At 44.3% G+C, this 18809-nt stretch overlaps 1 protein-coding gene across 1 annotated transcript; it reads right to left on the reverse strand.

The window, feature by feature from the left end:
• Window positions 1-231: 231 nt before the first annotated feature.
• LOC139412023 (ras-like protein family member 10B) lies at window positions 232-17835 on the reverse strand. The gene is made up of 3 exons (XM_071158806.1): window positions 17620-17835; window positions 7024-7148; window positions 232-505 (listed from the first exon to the last, which is right to left on the reverse strand). The coding sequence occupies exons 1-3, from the start codon at window positions 17833-17835 to the stop codon at window positions 232-234; spliced, it is 615 nt and encodes a 204-aa protein (XP_071014907.1).
• Window positions 17836-18809: the final 974 nt, after the last annotated feature.

Consider the following 18809-nt stretch of genomic DNA (forward strand, 5'->3'; position numbering starts at 1 on the left):
GGTGCAGGATCATCTGAAACCAGCCAACTGGACAGCTGATGAAACTGTGGGTTTGCACACACTGCAGGTGGGGAGGAACTGTTCCGGGGAGAAGTTTCCCCTAGGTATAGATCTAGGATCTTGCTCCCCTTTCTCAACCCTAGCCTTAGCCATTACTGGGGGGAAAGTGAAACTGACCCCAAATTAGTGCCTAGGGGCAACTTCAACCTACAACGGGGGGAATCCACTGGGTCACATGACGGCGCAGCGGTTCCTCTGCAGTGCCCCTTGTAGGCGGATCCCAGGGGTGTGGTTATGTTTCATGCCGCGCGCCACAGCGATGCCCAGCAGCTCTTTGAAGAGCAGGACCACGTGCCAGTTGAACTTGGCAGAGCACTCCACATAGCCACACTTCCAGGTCTTCTTGACGAGTACAGAGACAGCCCTGCGAGGGGTGAAGCGCTGGCGCTGCAGGTCCCTCTTACTTCCCACTACCAGGATGGGAACCTCACTGCTGCTGCCCTCCCTACAGGGACACGGGAAGGAATGGAGATAGAGAGAAGAAGGATAAAGGTGAGAAAGAATTGCAATCAAACAGGCATGCTGTGGTTAGCCAACATATACTGTATGTGGTGCAATAGCAGCAAAGAAATCCCAGTCACATAATCTCTATTCTCCACACATCCTGTGTATGAATACAAATTTAAAGGTGACTGCATTGACATGAAGAGTCCCCTGGTTCGTGAGTAAGACAGCCTTCTCATTCTCCCCCCTCTTCTTCTTAACATCGTGAAGGTCAGTAGCGTGACTGGGAGACTGGAGACACCTTCCAGAGTGGTCACTGGGTGTTTGTGTGTGAAGATTACTGCAGTATGAGTGTGTCTCTGTGCGCGCGGGGGCTTGTGCAGTGTCTACTTGTGTGTGTGTGTGTGTGTGTGTGTGTGTGTGTGTGTGTGTGTGTGTGTGTGTGTGTGTGTGTGTGTGTGTGTGTGTGTGTGTGTGTGTGTGTGTGTGTGCGCGCTGATTCCTCTGCCTGGATTGGAGGTGTGTGGCGGTGGATCAGAGCATTAGGGCCCTAGGGGCCTCCCTCCACACTTTGTATCGACAGAGACTAAATGTAGAGGGAAATGTTTCTCACGGAACATTGGATTGGGAAGATGTATGGCAGGCTGCAACCTGGGCTAAAGCAGTGATGATTCAAGTGGGGCTGACAGTAATGCTATTGTGAACAATAAGCTCAGACCTTGATTCAATGCTAGCATGTTGAGTTGAAAATGCAATGATTTAATGGAAGAACACAGACAGACACACATACTTACAAAGACTCCCTTCCCAAAACACAAAAATATAATTTAGACTGAACAAAAACATAAACGCAACATCAAATCTAATAAAATGTAATTGTTTTTGTCACATGCGCCAAAGTTAACAGGTGTCGACCATACCATGCTTACTTACAAGCCCTTAACCAACAATGCAGTTTTAAGAAAAATAATAGTTATGAAAAATATTTACTAAATAAACTAAAGTAAAAAATAAAAGAGCAACACTAAAATAACAATAACGAGGCTATATACAGGGGGTACCTGTACAGAGTACCGCTTTCCGTGTGCTAGCAGAGAGAACAGTCTATGACTAGAGTGGCTGGAGTCTTTGGCAATTTTTAAGGTCTTTCTCTGGCACCACCTGGTATAGAGGTCCTGGATGGCAGGAAGCTTGGCCCCAGTGATGTACTGGGCGGTATGCACTACCCTCTGTAGCGCCTTGTGGTCGGAGGCCGAGCAGTTGCCATACTAGGCGATGATGCAACCAGTGCTCTCGATGGTGCAGCTGTAGAACTTTTTCAGGATCTGAGGAACCATGCCAAATCTTTTCAGTCTCCTGCGGGGGAATAGGTGTTGTTGTGCCCTCTTCACAACTGTCTTGGTGTGTTTGGACCATGATAGTTTGTTGGCAATGTCGTGACTTTACTTTCATTCATCTGATGATTGTTATTTATCTAATCAACTAACTATGTTTAATTGTTACCCAATTCAATTAATCATATAACAATTAACTCATTAGGAATTTGGGGCACCACGAAAGCGGTTGTTTAAAGTGTTACCATCTCCCGAATTAAACTCTTTACCTATCACATTCATAAAATAGTCAACGTATTAATCATAACCTCTAACATCTGCAAAAAACCCAGCCTTACTTAGGATTCAGTACTACACAAATTGGTTTAATGATTTATTTACTAGCTGTCTAAATGATAACACAGGATAAACATACACACTTAATACATTATAAAAAGGTCCCTAGCGGACTGACACAACATATGGCGGCTTGAGAGAGAGAGAGAGAGAGAGAGAGAGAGAGAGAGAGAGAGAGAGAGAGAGAAAAGAGACACTAATCGTTGATACATTTTAGGAACTACTCTCACAGTCATCATATATTTTGCACACGAACCACCGCCCGTTTGGAGTAAGAAATCATGAATGTATCTACATGGCAATGTCTTCGTTCACCGTGTATCTACGTCAGAACCAAGCCTACTTAGAAAGGGGTGTTGGGTTGGGGTCCCCACCCATCTCTTCCACTGTTGCTCTCCTCTATCCATTGACTTGTTGTGTAGTCCTGAACAGAACTACAGAGTTTATCCTACTTTCCATTCGCTCCTGAAGCTGCATATTTAAATATAGGCTAGCCAGCTGTGTAGATGGTTCTCAGTGGTGATGAGAGTAGTAGAATGGTCCCACTTAAATGTGCTTTTCTAGATACTTTACTTAGGACAGCTAATCAGCTGTACCAGTGATTGTCCGGGAGGTGACATTATCGTCTCTACCTTATGTTGATATTCAGAGTTCAAACCACTTTGGACGTGAGGTGCAGCTACACGCCTCTCTGGTCTGAATGTTAATTTCTTTACCAATCCATTTATGCACTCTGGTCGTGGCTACTTACTGTGAAACGTTTATAGGAGACAAATGATCTCTTATGGCTCCTAAAATCACATTCCTATCTTAACAAAATTCTTTCATAATTGTTCATATTTCATATATAATGTTAAGGTTTGAGACTTTGTACATATAGTGCATATACTTTCAAGTTACAGTATTTCCTTTATGACCTTTTTAATGACATCACAAAATAACAACCCATATAACATGAATTTAGATTTAGATCTCCTTGATTTACAACAGGGCGTGAGATGTCAAACCCCCACCAGCCCCCTGTGGGTGAGAGAGGGTCTGGTTATTGCCATTCATTGCCAAGCTGATCTGACCCATTTTGATCCTCACACGACAGTCATGACAGTGATGTGGACACCAAGGAACTTGAAGCTCTCAACCTGCTCCACTACAGCCTCGTTGATGAGAATGGGGGCATAACCAGCCCTCCTTTTCCTGTAGTCCACAATCATCTCCTTTGTCTTGATCAAGTTGAGGGAGAGGTTGTTGTCCTGGCGACACACTTCCAGGTCTCTGACCTCCTCCCTATAGATGCATATCTGTACATGCAACAATTTCAAAGATGTTACTCAGTTACAGTTCATATAAGGAAATCAGTCAATTGAAATAAATTCATTAGGCCCTAATCTATGGATTGCACATGACTGGGAATATAGATACATATCTGTTGGTCACAGATAACTTTTAAAAAAGGTAGGTGCGTGGATCAGAAAACCAGTCAGTATCTGGTGTGACCACCATTTGCCTCATTCAGTGCGACACATCTTCTTCACATAGAGTTGATCAGGCTGTTGATTGTGGCCAGTGGAATGTTGTCCCACCCCTCTTCAATGGCTGTGCAAAGTTGATGGATATTGGCGGGAAATGGAACATGCTGTCGTACATGTCAATCCAGAGCATCCCAAACATGCTCAATGGGTGACATATCTGGTGAGAATGCAGGCCATTTTCAGCTTCCAGGAATTGTGTACAGATCCTTGCGACATGGGGAAGTGCATTATAATGCTTGAACACGAGGTGATGGTGGAGGATGAATGGCACGACAATAGGCCTCAGGATCTCGTCATGGTTTCTCTGCACATTCAAATTGCCATCAATAAAATTCTATTGTTTTTGTTGTCTGGGTTTCATCCGTGAAGAGCACACTTCCAGCGTGCCAGTGGCCATTGAAGGTGAGCATTTGTTCACTGAAGTTGGTTACGACGCCGAACTGCAGTCAGGTCAAGACCCTGGTGAGGACGACGAGCACACAGATGAGCTTCTCTGCGAAAGTTTCTGACAGTTTGTGCAGAAATTCTTTGGTTGTGCAAACCCACAGTTTCATCAGCTGTCCAGTTGGCTGGTTTCAGATGATCCTGCAGGTGAAGGTACTGGACTGGTGTGGTTACACATGGTCTACAGTTGTTGGACGTAATGCCAAGTTCTCTAAAACAACATTGTAGGCGGCTTATGGTGGAGAAATGAACATTCAATTCTCTGGCAACAGCTCTGGTGGACATTTCTACAGTCAGCATGCCTATTGCATTCTCCGTCAAAATATGAGACATCTGTGGCATTGTATTGTGTGACAAAACTGCACATTTTAGAGTGGCCTTTTATTGTCCCCAGCACAAGGTACACTTGTGTATTGATCATGCTGTTTAATCAGCTTCTTGGTATGACACACCAGTCAGTGGATGGATTATCTTGACAAAGAAGAAATGCTCACTAACAGGGATGTAAACACAGTTGTGCACAAAATCTGAGAGAAATTAGCTTTTGTGCATATGGAACTTCTCTGGAATCCTTTATTGGGTGCTCCCGAGTGGCGCAGCATCTTAGTGTAAGAGGCATCACTACAGTCCCTGGTTCGACTCCAGGTTGGATCACATCCGGCTGTGAATGGGAGTCCCATTCACAATTGGCCCAGCATTGTCCAGGTTTGGCCAGGGTAGGCCGTCATTGTAAATAAGAATTTGTTCTTAACTGACTTGCCTAGTTAAATTAAATACAAAGAATTTTAAAAAATTCAGCTTGTGAAACCAGCACTATACATGTGTTTAAATTTTTGTTCAGTCTATAATTAATTCATACAAAGACCTATAGTTTAGCAAATGTTTAAGAACAGAAAGAGAAATTGACAATACTACAAAAACAACTTGACCAACAAGAAAGCTCAATTTAATTTGTACATTTGAGATGACCCTGCATCTATTGGAGATGTGATGATGACTTATGCATTGGTTGACAGACCTTAACAGATCCATACGAACACATTCTGAACTACTTGCACTGAGAGGTTTATATTCAACTTGGTAATGCGGCTGTAGGGTGAAAAACATTAATCCTAACATCAAGCAGGCTGCTATCCTCTCACATACCCACTCAGGCTTGAAGGTCTCAGGAGCAGTGGGTTAGACAATAGTGTGTGTGTGTGTGTGTGTGTGTGTGTGTGTGTGTGTGTGTGTGTGTGTGTGTGTGTGTGTGTGTGTGTGTGTGTGTGTGTGTGTGTGTGTGTGTGTGTGTGTGTCAGAGGCTTAATTACATCAAAGGAAAAGCTTTCCGTCAGGAAGCAACAACAGACAGAAAACTGACAAGGCAGGGATTATTCTGGGTGAGGTGTATTGTGTGTGTGTTCCTGTGTGTTTTGGAGTGGGTGGAGTAAGCATCAGAAGAAAGACAGGGGCAATTCCTCCCAGGCATCTTCCGCCCTGCTAGCCCACACAAATCTTAATAACCTGAGCATGGATGACACCTCGATTACTCCGATTTTATTCATGAGGACATGCATCCATCCCTCTATCATCCCTATCTCCCTCACCATGTCCTTATGCTTTCCTCCCTCTCATCCCTCTCTCTCATATCTATCAGTCTGTTATCGCTCCCTCGTGTCCCTTTCCTACTCTCGTTTTCTCTCTATTTACCCTCTCTATCCCTTTCTGCTCTAAATAATGCATGTCCTGTCATGGGCCATAAACAGACAGCTCTGCTACGGGCTAGCCAGTCAGCCACCCACCCACCCAGCCAGCAAGCCAGCCAGTCAGCCAGTCAGCCAGCCAGCCAGCTAGCAAGTCAGCCAGTCAACCACCCACCCACCCAACAAGCCACCCAGCCATCCAGCCAGCTATCCCCCCACCCAGCTAGTTAACCAGCCAGTCAGCCAACCACCCAGCCAGCCAGCCAGCCCCACACCCAGCCAGCCAGTCAGCCACCCACCCACCCAGCCAGTCACCAAGCCACCCAGCCAGCTATCCCCCCACCCAGCCAGTTAACCAGCCAGTCAGCCAACCACCCAGCCAGCCAGCCAGCCAGCCCCACACCCAGCCAGCCAGTCAACCACCCACCCACCCAACAAGCCACCCAGCCACCCAGCCAGCTATCCCCCCACCCAGCTAGTTAACCAGCCAGTCAGCCAACTACCCAGCCAGCCAGCCAGCCCCACACCCAGCCAGCCAGTCAGCCATCCACCCACCCAGCCAGTCACCAAGCCAGTCACCCAGCCTGACAGATCAGGATAGATCAGGGCAGATCAGGACAACCTCATAGAAGTTCAGGAGAAGCACAGTGGAAGGAATCGTGCTCTGCAGTCTGAAGGCCAGTTACGTCACAGAGCTGCAAAGAGGTGAACCACTTTAGAGCTCAACAAATGAGGGCCACCCATTCCTCCTATCAATATGCAAATGTAGCAGGTGCAGATGCCTACAGTCAGAATAACAGGAGATCTTTTGTCCTTCTTCTCTTTTACATCAGCAGGACTTCACTCGCCTTGTACTCGCCCTCACCCATCAATGTCAAAATCAAATGTCACCTCATTAGTGAGCTGTCAGAATGCTGGGCAGGGGGAGACGACTGAATTAAAACCACAAGTGGCTCCTTTCTCACTGTTTTCACACAGATTGGATGTGTATTTGCATTGATGTATATGACAGCGTGATTGCATGCTGTCATTCCTGAGGTCTTGTATTGGATGTCAGGACACAGCGGTCCTTAAAGCAGATACGCTGGATGTTTCATATATGACTGCTGGTTTTCTGTGGAGTTTAATGGCTCTCTCCACATGTGTTTTACCTAACAGGTCCATGTGTGTCACTGTGTTCTGGCGTCCCCCTACCTGTGCTCCACGATCTGCTGGCGGATCATCTTGACATACTCAAAGCTCTCCACACAGCAGATGTCATAGACCAGGATGTAAGCGTTGGCATTACGCACCCCTCTGCAACGCAGGTCCAGCCACTCCTGACAGACAGAGACAGACAGATAGAGGGGAAACATGAGTGATCCCGAAACAAACAACTACATCTCTCACTACAGACACACAAAGGTCAAATGATGGGAAGGATATTGAAGACATGTTGTTTCACTTGCCACTGATCTGACAAGTGAAACAGATTTATTTCATGAGTTATATCTCAAGAACCAAAATATATCTCCCCTAAAACAGTAAGGCTAGTGAGGATAGTCCATATGCTTATAGCTGCTATATCGGGAGTTCTTTGACCAATTTTTTAACAGAGGCAGCCACAGAGGATGACATTCAATTATTAAAAAGCTCTCAGGATGTTTTGCTCTCTTCACTAGATTGAAATTGAAATTGTGTGCTGTCAAATGGGTCTTTAAGACATCTCTGAGTCAGTCAGATAGATAGTCCTGGTATAAACCAGGCTGAAGCCATAAAACATGTTGTCTGACTCTGTCTGCTTTGTGCAAAATGCAGGCCCAGCACACTGCTCTGGTCTGCACGTGGCTAAGGCAAAAAACAGAGTAACAAAGCCCTGGCAGAGCAGGAATAGAGCCAGTCTCCTGTCAAGTGCAACACTAGAAACACACTGGACCATGGAGCTACGCCGCTCAGCCCTACTGTACGCACTGGGAGGGCAAACAGTGGCCTTCATTGAAAAGTAATGATTTGCTGACAATATTTAAAAGACGCAGCACAATGGGAGTGATTTGCTATGGCCATTGAGGCAATTGCTTCAGCCATAACACAGTGACCCAATCTCCTCCCTCCAGCTTTCTCTGTTTCTCTCTCTCTCACACACACAAACTCTCATCCTCTCACATGCTTTCTCATTCTCTCTCTATGTTGCCTGCTTTACCTGAGTGAGTGGAATCTATAAGTGGTTCTGCTAGCTGGGAGAGGGAGAAGGAGAGATGGTGAAAGAGGGGGAGGGAGAGCGAAAGGGAAGAGGGTGATTGGAGAGGGAGGTATAGAGGGAGAAAAGCGCTGTCTCAGGGAGAGAGAGAGAAGTAGAGAGATTAAAGAGCAGCAAGTGGATGGACAGGGGAGGGAAGGGGGAGGGAAGGGTAGAGCGATGGATGAACAAACAGGGTGTGAATGTAACCTTTGGACTGAGCCCCACCAGGCTGACAGGCAGTGGATGGAGGAGTTGGTGAGATGGCGCAATGCAAAAGCATTCCCCTTCACTCACCCCCAACACAAGCTTACTAAACAGACAATAAGAAATCAATATGGCAAGGAGATCTGAATATAATTGCAGTAATGAGAATCAGCAGGATAACACTGGAGGAGTAATCTAAATGTATCCTGTATTCTGTAGATAAGTCTAAACAGGGAGTTTGTCAATAAGTTATTTTGGTGGGGAATCAGAAACAGTAATGGGGCAGAATCTGAGAGCAGATAGTGATCAATGTGAGCTGTAATGATGACAATGGTAACATATCCATGTCGACAGGGAATAATTGCCTTAATCTAATTTAGAGGGATTTGCAGCACCAGTGAGTTTGTGTGTGTGTATCTGTGTCTGTCTGTCTGTCTGTCTGACTGTCTGTCTGTCTGTGTGTGTGTGTGTGTGTGTGTGTGTGTGTGTGCGTGCGTGCGTGCGTGCGTGCGTGCGTGCGCGCGCGCGTGCGTGTGCGTGTGTGTGTGCGCGCGTGCGTGCGTGTGTGCATGTGCGTGTGTGTGTGTGTATCTGTGTCTGTCTGTGTGTGTGTGTGTGTGTGTGTGTGTGTGTGTGTGTGTGTGTGTGCGCGTGCGTGCATGTGCATGTGTGTGTGCGTGCGTGCGTGTGTGTGTGTGTGTGTGTGTGTGTGTGTGTGTGTTTGTGTGTGTGTGTGTGTGTGTGTGTGCGTGCGTGCGTGCGTGTGTGCGTGTGCGCGTGCGTGCGTGTGTGCGTGCGTGTGTGCATGTGCGTGTGTGCGTGTGTATCTGTGTCTGTCTGTCTGTCTGTGTGTGTGTGTGTGTGTGTGTGTGTGTGTGTGTGTGTGTGTGTGTGTGTGTGTGTGTGTGTGTGTGTGTGTGTGCGTGCGTGCGTGCGTGCATGTGCATGTGCATGTGTGTGTGCGTGCGTGCGTGTGTGTGCGTGTGTGTGTGTGTGATTTTGTTATTTTATTAGGATCCCCATTAGTTGTTGCAAAAGCAGAAGCTACTCTTCCTGGTGTCCACACAAAACATGAAACATGACAAAATACAGAACATGAATAGACAAGAACAGCTCAAGGACAAAACAACTACATGTGTGTGTGAGAGAGGGAGAGTCTCACACAGAAAGATAATGAGGGCGATCTGCCATGGAGGCAAACACTGTGGCACCGAGATCATTACACACAAAGGTGGGAGTGAGAGAATGAGGAGGAGGAGGAGAGGGAGGACAAAAAATATAATGGTTGACAGTGAAGAAAATGCAGCAAGTAGGGAGATTCAATTCGGTACATGTTTCCTGTTATTGCCTTTTCTCCCTGCAGATTGATTCAGTCTGTTTCCAGGAGGAATTAAGGCGGCTCGGGATCAGAAATGACACATCCTCAGCATTCCTCTACCATCTCTGCTCGTTCTGTCTCCGCGTTTTCTTCACCCCGCACACTCTCCATTTCCTACACATCAATTCCTATTTCCAGAGAGTGTTATCTCCTTTTACTGTTTAAGCACCTCAGTACAGTGCACCCAAGGAGTGGCGAATGAGGATTAAAGATGCCTTATAAAGGTTTTGTATCATTTCAGCCAGTAGTTTTGAATTAGCGCTCACAAGTCAAAACGGGTCCCTGAAAACGGCATCCATTTCGTATGATATGTTACGTCCTGAAAATAAGTATTACTTTTTGTTCTTCTGCAATTCATACAGTTGAAGTCGGACGTTTACATACACTTAGGTTGGAATCATAAAAACTTGTTTTTCAACCACTCAACAAATTTCTTGTTAACAAATTATAGTTTTGGCAAGTTGGTTAGGACATCTACTTTGTGCATGACACAAGTCATTTTTCCAACAGTTGTTTACAGACAGATTATTTCACTTATAATTCACTGTATCACAATTCCAGTGGGTCAGAAGTTTACATACACTAAGTTGACTGTTCCTTTAAACAGCTTGGAAAATTCCAGAAAATGATGTCATGGCTTTAGAAGCTTCTGATAGGCTAATTGACATCATTTGAGTAAATTGGAGGTGTACCTGTGGATGTATTTCAAGGCCTACCTTCGAACGCAGTGCCTCTTTGCTTGACATCATGGGAAAATCAAAAGAAATCAGCCAAGACCTCAGAAAAAAAATTGTAGACCTCCACAAGTCTGGTTCATCCTTGGCAGCAATTTCCAAACGCCTGAAGGTACCACGTTCATCTGTACAAACAATGGTACGCAAGTATAAACACCATGGGACCACGCAGCTGTCATATCGCTCAGAAAGATCTCCTAGAGATGAACGTACTTTGGTGCGAAAAGTGCAAATCAATCCCATAAAAACAGCAATGGACCTTGTGAAGATGCTGGAAGAAACAGGTACAAAAGTATCTATATCCACAGTAAAACAAGTCATATATCGACATAACCTGAAAGGCAGCTCAGCAACGAAGAAGCCACTGCTCCAAAACCGCCATATAAGTGTCAGACTACGGTTTGCAACTGCACATGGGGACAAAGATCGTACTTTTTGGAGAAATGTCCTCTGGTCTGATGAAACAAAAATATAACTGTTTGGCCATAATGACCGTTGTTGTGTTTGGAGGAAAAAGGGGGAGGCTTGCAAGCCAAAGAACACTATCCAGATCGTGAAGCACAGGGGTGGCAGCATCATGTTGTGGGGGTGCTTTGCTGCAGGAGGGAATGGTGCACTTCACCGAATAGATGCCATCATGAGGAAGAAATAATATGTGGATATATTGAAGCAACATCTCAAGACATCAGTCTGGAAGTTAAAGCTTGGTCGCAAATGGGTCTTCCAAATGGACAATGACCCCAAGCATACTTACAATTGTGACTAAATGGCTTAAGGACAACAAAGTCAAGGTATTGGAGTGGCCATCACAAAGCCCTGACCTCAATCCTATAGAACATTTGTGGGCAGAACTGAAAAAGCTTGTGCGAGCAAGGAGGCCTACCCACCTGACTCAGTTACACCAGCTCTGTCAGGAGGAATGAACCAAAATTCACCCAACTTTTTGTTGGGAAGCTTGTAGAAGGCTACTCGAAACGTTTGACCCAAGTTAAATAATTTAAAGGCAATGCTACCAAATACTAATTGAGTGTATGTAAACTTCTGACCGACTGGGAATGTGATGGAAGACATAAAAGCTGAAATAAATCATTCTCTCTACTATTATTCTGACATTTCACATTCTTAAAATAAAGGGGCGATCCTAACTAACCTAAGACAGGGAACTTTTAATAGGATTAAATGTCAGGAATTGTGAAAAACTGAGTTTAAATTAATTTGACTAAGGTGTATGTAAACTTCTGACTTCAACTGTATATGTTACGAATTCCAATTCGTACAATATGTTACAAATTTGTACGGGCTCAAGATCCCGTTCAATCTCTTTAATACATAATAAATATGCTTCATTATACTTTATCATACATTCAATCACATTAGACCACCAATTATACTCTATATACAGTGCCTTGCGAAAGTATTCGGCCCCCTTGAACTTTGCGACCTTTTGCCACATTTCAGGCTTCAAACATAAAGATATAAAACTGTATTTTTTTGTGAAGAATCAACAACAAGTGGGACACAATCATGAAGTGGAATGACATTTATTGGATATTTCAAACTTTTTTAACAAATCAAAAACTGAAAAATTGGGCGTGCAAAATTATTCAGCCCCCTTAAGTTAATACTTTGTACCGCCACCTTTTGCTGCGATTACAGCTGTAAGTCGCTTGGGGTATGTCTCTATCAGTTTTGCACATCGAGAGACTGACATTTTAACCCATTCCTCCTTGCAAAACAGCTCGAGCTCAGTGAGGTTGGATGGAGAGCATTTGTGAACAGCAGTTTTCAGTTCTTTCCACAGATTCTCGATTGGATTCAGGTCTGGACTTTGACTTGGCCATTCTAACACCTGGATATGTTTATTTTTGAACCATTCCATTGTAGATTTTGCTTTATGTTTTGGATCATTGTCTTGTTGGAAGACAAATCTCCATCCCAGTCTCAGGTCTTTTGCAGACTCCATCAGGTTTTCTTCCAGAATGGTCCTGTATTTGGCTCCATCCATCTTCCCATCAATTTTAACCATCTTCCCTGTCCCTGCTGAAGAAAAGCAGGCCCAAACCATGATGCTGCCACCACCATGTTTGACAGTGGGGATGGTGTGTTCAGCTGTGTTGCTTTTACGCCAAACATAATGTTTTGCATTGTTGCCAAAAAGTTAAATTTTGGTTTCATCTGACCAGAGCACCTTCTTCCACATGTTTGGTGTGTCTCCCAGGTGGCTTGTGGCAAACTTTAAACGACACTTTTTATGGATATCTTTAAGAAATGGCTTTCTTCTTGCCACTCTTCCATAAAGGCCAGATTTGTGCAATATATGACTGATTGTTGTCCTATGGACAGAGTCTCCCACCTCAGCTGTAGATCTCTGCAGTTCATCCAGAGTGATCATGGGCCTCTTGGCTGCATCTCTGATCAGTCTTCTCCTTGTATGAGCTGAAAGTTTAGAGGGACGGCCAAGTCTTGGTAGATTTGCAGTGGTCTGATACTCCTTCCATTTCAATATTATCGCTTGCACAGTGCTCCTTGGGATGTTTAAAGCTTGGGAAATCTTTTTGTATCCAAATCCGGCTTTAAACTTCTTCACAACAGTATCTCGGACCTGCCTGGTGTGTTCCTTGTTCTTCATGATGCTCTCTGCGCTTTTAACGGACCTCTGAGACTATCACAGTGCAGGTGCATTTATACAGAGACTTGATTACACACAGGTGGATTGTATTTATCATCATTAGTCATTTAGGTCAACATTGGATCATTCAGAGATCCTCACTGAACTTCTGGAGAGAGTTTGCTGCACTGAAAGTAAAGGGGCTGAATAATTTTGCACGCCCAATTTTTCAGTTTTTGATTTGTTAAAAAAGTTTGAAATATCCAATAAATGTCGTTCCACTTCATGATTGTGTCCCACTTGTTGTTGATTCTTCACAAAAAAATACAGTTTTATATCTTTATGTTTGAAGCCTGAAATGTGGCAAAAGGTCGCAAAGTTCAAGGGGGCCGAATACTTTCGCAAGGCACTGTATCTATGTTTATCTACTGCTAATTATGTATTAGTTTGAAGCCCATGCTGATATCTGTGTTCCTCTCCTGCTTCTTCTTATATAATTCTTAACTGAATGACTTAGTCATCCTAAATGCAAGACTTAACCATAGTAGTAGTAGAAGTACCACATAGACAATATGCAGTATAATGCTACATGATCACATCCCTCCCTATCTATGTGCTTTAAATGCACCCCCATATTCGGTAGGCTAAAAATAGTATAGGATAACACTAGAGACAGACAAGAGGTAGTGGAAAGGAGCTTCAAGACTGGAGCGATAAAAAGTAAATACACGAAAACTGCATCCCACTGCTCCCAATGATAGCAGCTTAATGGTGTCAGATGAAAACTTTTACACCAGAGAGTAGAGAACATGGTCATGAATGTGAATGAATGATAAGTGGAGACATACCTCAGACACGGTTGAAATGTTAATAAAACATCTTCTGTCCCTTTGGGATTGAGCTTCTCGTTACTTATTGATGTGCTGTACAGAAGGGAGAGCCACATTACACCTGTGAGTGTTTACAGGGTTGATTATTAACATTGGGGTTCCACTGGGCATTGATCTGTCGTCTCCTCCAGCTGCCTGATGATAGCGCTCGGCCTTTTTAACGCACACACACACACACACACACACACACATATCTCTGACAGCTCTGCCAGTGTGTGTGACAGAGCCTATCTGCAGAGGCTGACAAAGGGCCAAGAGGGGGTATCCAGAAAAAAGACTAAATGTTTGATTCATCTGATGCAATAAACAGTAAAAGTGGTCAATTTTATTCCATATATGTAGGGGAGATATAAGCAAATGGAAACAGAGAGCAGAGAAAGACAAAGAGAGAGAGGGAGGGAGAGAGAGAGAGAGCGAGAGAGAGAGAGAGAGAGAGAGAGAGAGAGAGAGAGAGAGAGAGAGAGAGAGAGAGAGAGAGAGAGAGAGAGAGAAAACGTGTGGGAGGAAGTCATGGTGATATGATACACTATAAGAAGATGGAAAAAAGAACAGGGAAAAATAGAAATTGTCACTATCAGGCTTACAGTAAGTCCATCTGATCATCGAATCCTAGCGACAAACTGTGACAGATGCTCTGAGAATGCAGACAGTAACACATTAACACAGACAGCAGCCCCGCCTGCACATAAATTATTTTTTACCACCAGAGTCCCCCAAGGTAAATACTGTAGTGGCGTCTGCCCTTGCTGCCCAAAGAGACCCAGATAAACACAGACTCAGTCTAAATGATGGACCAGAGCCAAAGTACAAGTACAGTACTACATCCTTTACAACACGCAATTACCTAACAGAAACCTGGCCTCGTTGCATAAGCATGGAGGAGTACTCATCTTCCTCCCCACCCGGGTACCATGTAGGAGAAGAGGAAACTCATTTAGTGAAGCTGTCTTTCTATGGTGGCCATTAGACTCTACTGCAGCAGCTCTTGTCTCTATTAGTCTCTTTACTCCCTCTAGTCCTTCAGCAGGGCACTGTGCTTTAATCCAATCAGCTCCAAATACAATAAGAGTACATCTCAATCAGGTCCTTGTGTCTATTCTGTTCTGGCCCTGTTCCAGAGCGCTCTGTCCTGTGACCCTGACCCAGCCAGCCTCCCCTCTGAAGCCCACCATGGGCCAGCTGCTGGCTCATTAAATATGGAAGGAAAAAAGGAGAGGAGAGTGCTTGCTCGGAGTGGAGAGCGGGAATGCCTCACCACCCCGTCACAGTCAGTAAAGAATGACTAGCCAGTGTGGGTCAGAGGCTGGAATATAGAACAGAACACAGAGGACAGAAGGGGAGATGGTAAGGCTGCTGCTCTCAGAGCCATTCCTGAGGAAATTGACCATCAATCTGCTTGATAGCAGTGCTCTTGTTGCACTCAACGAATGATTTTCCCTGGCTATACCTAAGACAAAGTACTGGTAGAGCTGTCTCTGTCTGTTGGTTAAAAACGGTATACAGATGTCTTAAACTAGACTCCCTGAAGAGATTGAGGCTGTTATGTAAGTATCTCAATTCCTACCATTTCAACTGAGATATTCTAAATGTAAGTATAAAAGTGTTGACTGATATAACTAATCTATAGGCAGACGCAATGAATCCTGTTGCTGTAATGTGTGAAATGGAGCAACAATGCTCATGCAGCATTACGTACACCATAGGAGTCGGAGAACAGATGTGGACGTTTCATGTTTTTATGTGACGAGGCCCTGGGGGGATTCACTATCTAACATGGGCACACACACACACACACACACACACACACACACACACACACACATACACACACAAGCAACCTCCCAGCCTCTATAATGTGATCCATCCTGTCTTCTCCCTGCTGTTTGCACTTGAAGGAATGTGTGCTCTAATGGGGGTTAAGCGCCATTTAGCTGAAGAAAGAGCAAACTAAATCAGATTGCTTGTGTTGCTGCGCTCCGTGTATTGGAGAAAATAAAGTGCACTGCAGACCTCTTACAGACACATACTAAGAGATTGTTGTCATATTCTCCTCTTTGCTTTCTCTCTCCTAGACACTGTAAGAATCCTGAATTCTCCCCTGCTCTCCTGCTGGCTCTGCCTGACTGTGCCTGGCTGGGCTGAGGCTGTTTGCTCCTCAGTGTGTTGGATCGTAGACTATGTTTACAGGAAACACAGTGCATGCTCACTTCAGGGGGCTTTCTGGTCGGCTGCACCAGCTCCTCCATGGCCTGATCTCATTTTCCCAGTGGCAGCTCCCCTGTGTAGAAAAATACAGTTCTTGCTGTGGAGGCGATGGCTGCGATGTGTTCCCTCAGTAAATAACAAATAGCAACTATCAGTAAGATCAGTGCTTCACACCAGTCTCAGCCAGCTCCGTAGTAACCTTGGAGATCCCATTTAGAGCCCCAGCAGGCAGCACCAGGGAGGGAAAAACAGACAGGCTTCCTGAGGACCAGTGAGGTCAAGAGAGCTATTTCATTAGACATTCAGCAACACCCTTAAGCATGCATACAATCATGTACATACACACACTCTTTTTTAGTATATGCATGTCACTCATCTAGTGCTCTGGAACAGGGCCAGAACAGACACAAGGACCTGATTGAGATGTACTCTTATTGTATTTGGAGATGTCACTCATCTAAGGTGAGGAGAGAACAAGGAGATACAGAAAGCAGGAAACTGGTGCATGTCATGCCTGAAAGCAGAACATCTTTGAGAAAATATGTTGATCAAACCACTGGCAGTCAATGAAAAAAGTGCTTAATTGAAACTATGGTGTTTCATCTGACATTCCCTGCTATCGCCAGGAGCATATTTATGGAGGTATAGCTTATAAGGTCACTAAGTGAAGCTCCAAATCTGCTTTTTCTCACTTAATACATTGGTGATTATGTTGAAGCATGCTGTTTTTGGCAGCAGTAAGTTAAACCATTTGCCATCTATTCAGAGTTGAGGATTCAATGTGGAATTGTAGCACTTATGGGCTGTGAATCTGTCTGCCAGATCTAACAAAGTCAAAGCACTTGTGCTTCCAGTTCCATCCTCTGATAAGAGCACACATCACTCCCCTCAGGCCTGCCAGGAGCCAGGCAGACAGTCTCCATCACCCTGGCCAGGCTCATGTGCCCTGAGGCTGGGCAGCTGGGTGCGCTCTGGTCAGGGGTCTAGGAGCAAATAGCCAATAAGGACGTACTTATGAAGTCATAGAAGCAGAACATATGGATACATTCAATATTACATAAACGTCCTTCCTTGTGCCTGAGAGTGGTAAGGCAATGTCATGTAGTGAGGAGTCTAGAGAGAGCGAGAGATAGAGAGAGTGTGTGTGTGTGTGTGTGTGTGTGTGTGTGTGTGTGTTTTAAAACACCAAATACATAATGTAGCCTATAGCCTAGGCTTGCCACTGAAGTCATAAATCAAGTTTCCATAGCAACTACTGCTCTAAGTGGCTTCGGATTATGAAAAAAAATCAAAAGGATGTGTTTACTTTGAAGAACCGCGCGAGCTGTCAGTGCGTTTATGGATGGTAACCTAATGTCTCTGTGCTCTAACTATTTTCGAGGGACTTGACGCCCACATTTAGTTTTAGTTTTGAGAACTGTTTGTGAAAACCTATAGGAATGGTTCTGACAAAGGGTAAATCAAAGACAATGACGCTAACCCTTAGAGAATGCTATTCCCTTTACTAAATAAAAAAAATCGTAAGCCAAATGGAAGGTTACTTTCTATCTTACCTGGCTCGAGCTGGAGGGGAACGACGAAATTGGCGGGACATCCAAAATCTTCAGGTCGTACATGTTACCGTTCAAAATTACAGAGGGTCTGTACACATACCTGTCTCTGGTTGGAGTGTAAACCTCTGAGAAGTCATTATAAATAAATTGACGGATTATGGAAGTTTTCCCGACTCCGGGAGCTCCAATAACGGCGATACTTAGCGTCTCCACCATTCCTGGAACATCAGCACCATGGACAGCGACAACAAACCAATTTACAACTCCACAAAGATTGTCCTCGCAGCTGTTTTTGTTTCCTGTGAATGTTGCTGCTGCTGTTCTGACACGGGTCAAAGTCCACAGTTCTTTTAACTCTAAGTAAACACTATTTTTTTTTTTTTAAGTATGGCATTAGTTAAACCTTATTTAGGAAAAGAAAGGTCGAAACAATCCTCCGTCATCAAAAGACAGCAGTACATTTGTTTTATTCAGTTTCCTCGTCAATAGCTCTCCGACAGAAGGTCCTAGGATGATGAGAGTGATATATCTAGAATCAAGTTATGGTAGAGAGCAAGGTACATCTTTTGTTTTTACCGGTAGTCGAAATATTCCCCTAACAGAGCCAAAAAGGAGGCAATATACTGTTTTCTTGCGCTCCGTGGTTTAGGGACCGTCACAAAAGTGCAATAATGGTGATTGTGTGTAAGCAACAACAAAAAAAAGGGGTTGCGTTCCCATTCAGGAGGGTTAGACCTATATGAAGATTACATACACTGCATAGGGCCTCCAGTCGATGAAGGCCCCATTGAATTAGTTACCTCTCTTACTAAGGGTGTTATATTTGAAGGTTCCTATCCATGTGAAGTCACTGACCCCCTCATCCATGCTATATTAATAATATTTCCAGATCACCACTTCTCTGATTTTATAGGCATATTTCTTGTTACAGGTCTAAATTTCAATACCTTCCTATCCATATGAACTACAGAACTACAGACAAGGGCATTGGGTTCCTTTGCCTCTCTTATGAAAGGTATACCTTTTTTTTCTACATTCCTCCCCTTTGATTTTCTACAAATATTTATCCTATTACAGCTGTGGTTATTTGTTCAAGTACAGATCGAATTTTCAATAGTTTATTATCCAAAATACATATACCTGTAAAAACACTTGATGTTAGGTCACAGACCTCCCTCACCCATAGTCCA

This window comes from Oncorhynchus clarkii, chromosome 6, assembly GCF_045791955.1.
Source record: "Oncorhynchus clarkii lewisi isolate Uvic-CL-2024 chromosome 6, UVic_Ocla_1.0, whole genome shotgun sequence".
NCBI classification, from domain to species: domain Eukaryota; kingdom Metazoa; phylum Chordata; class Actinopteri; order Salmoniformes; family Salmonidae; genus Oncorhynchus; species Oncorhynchus clarkii.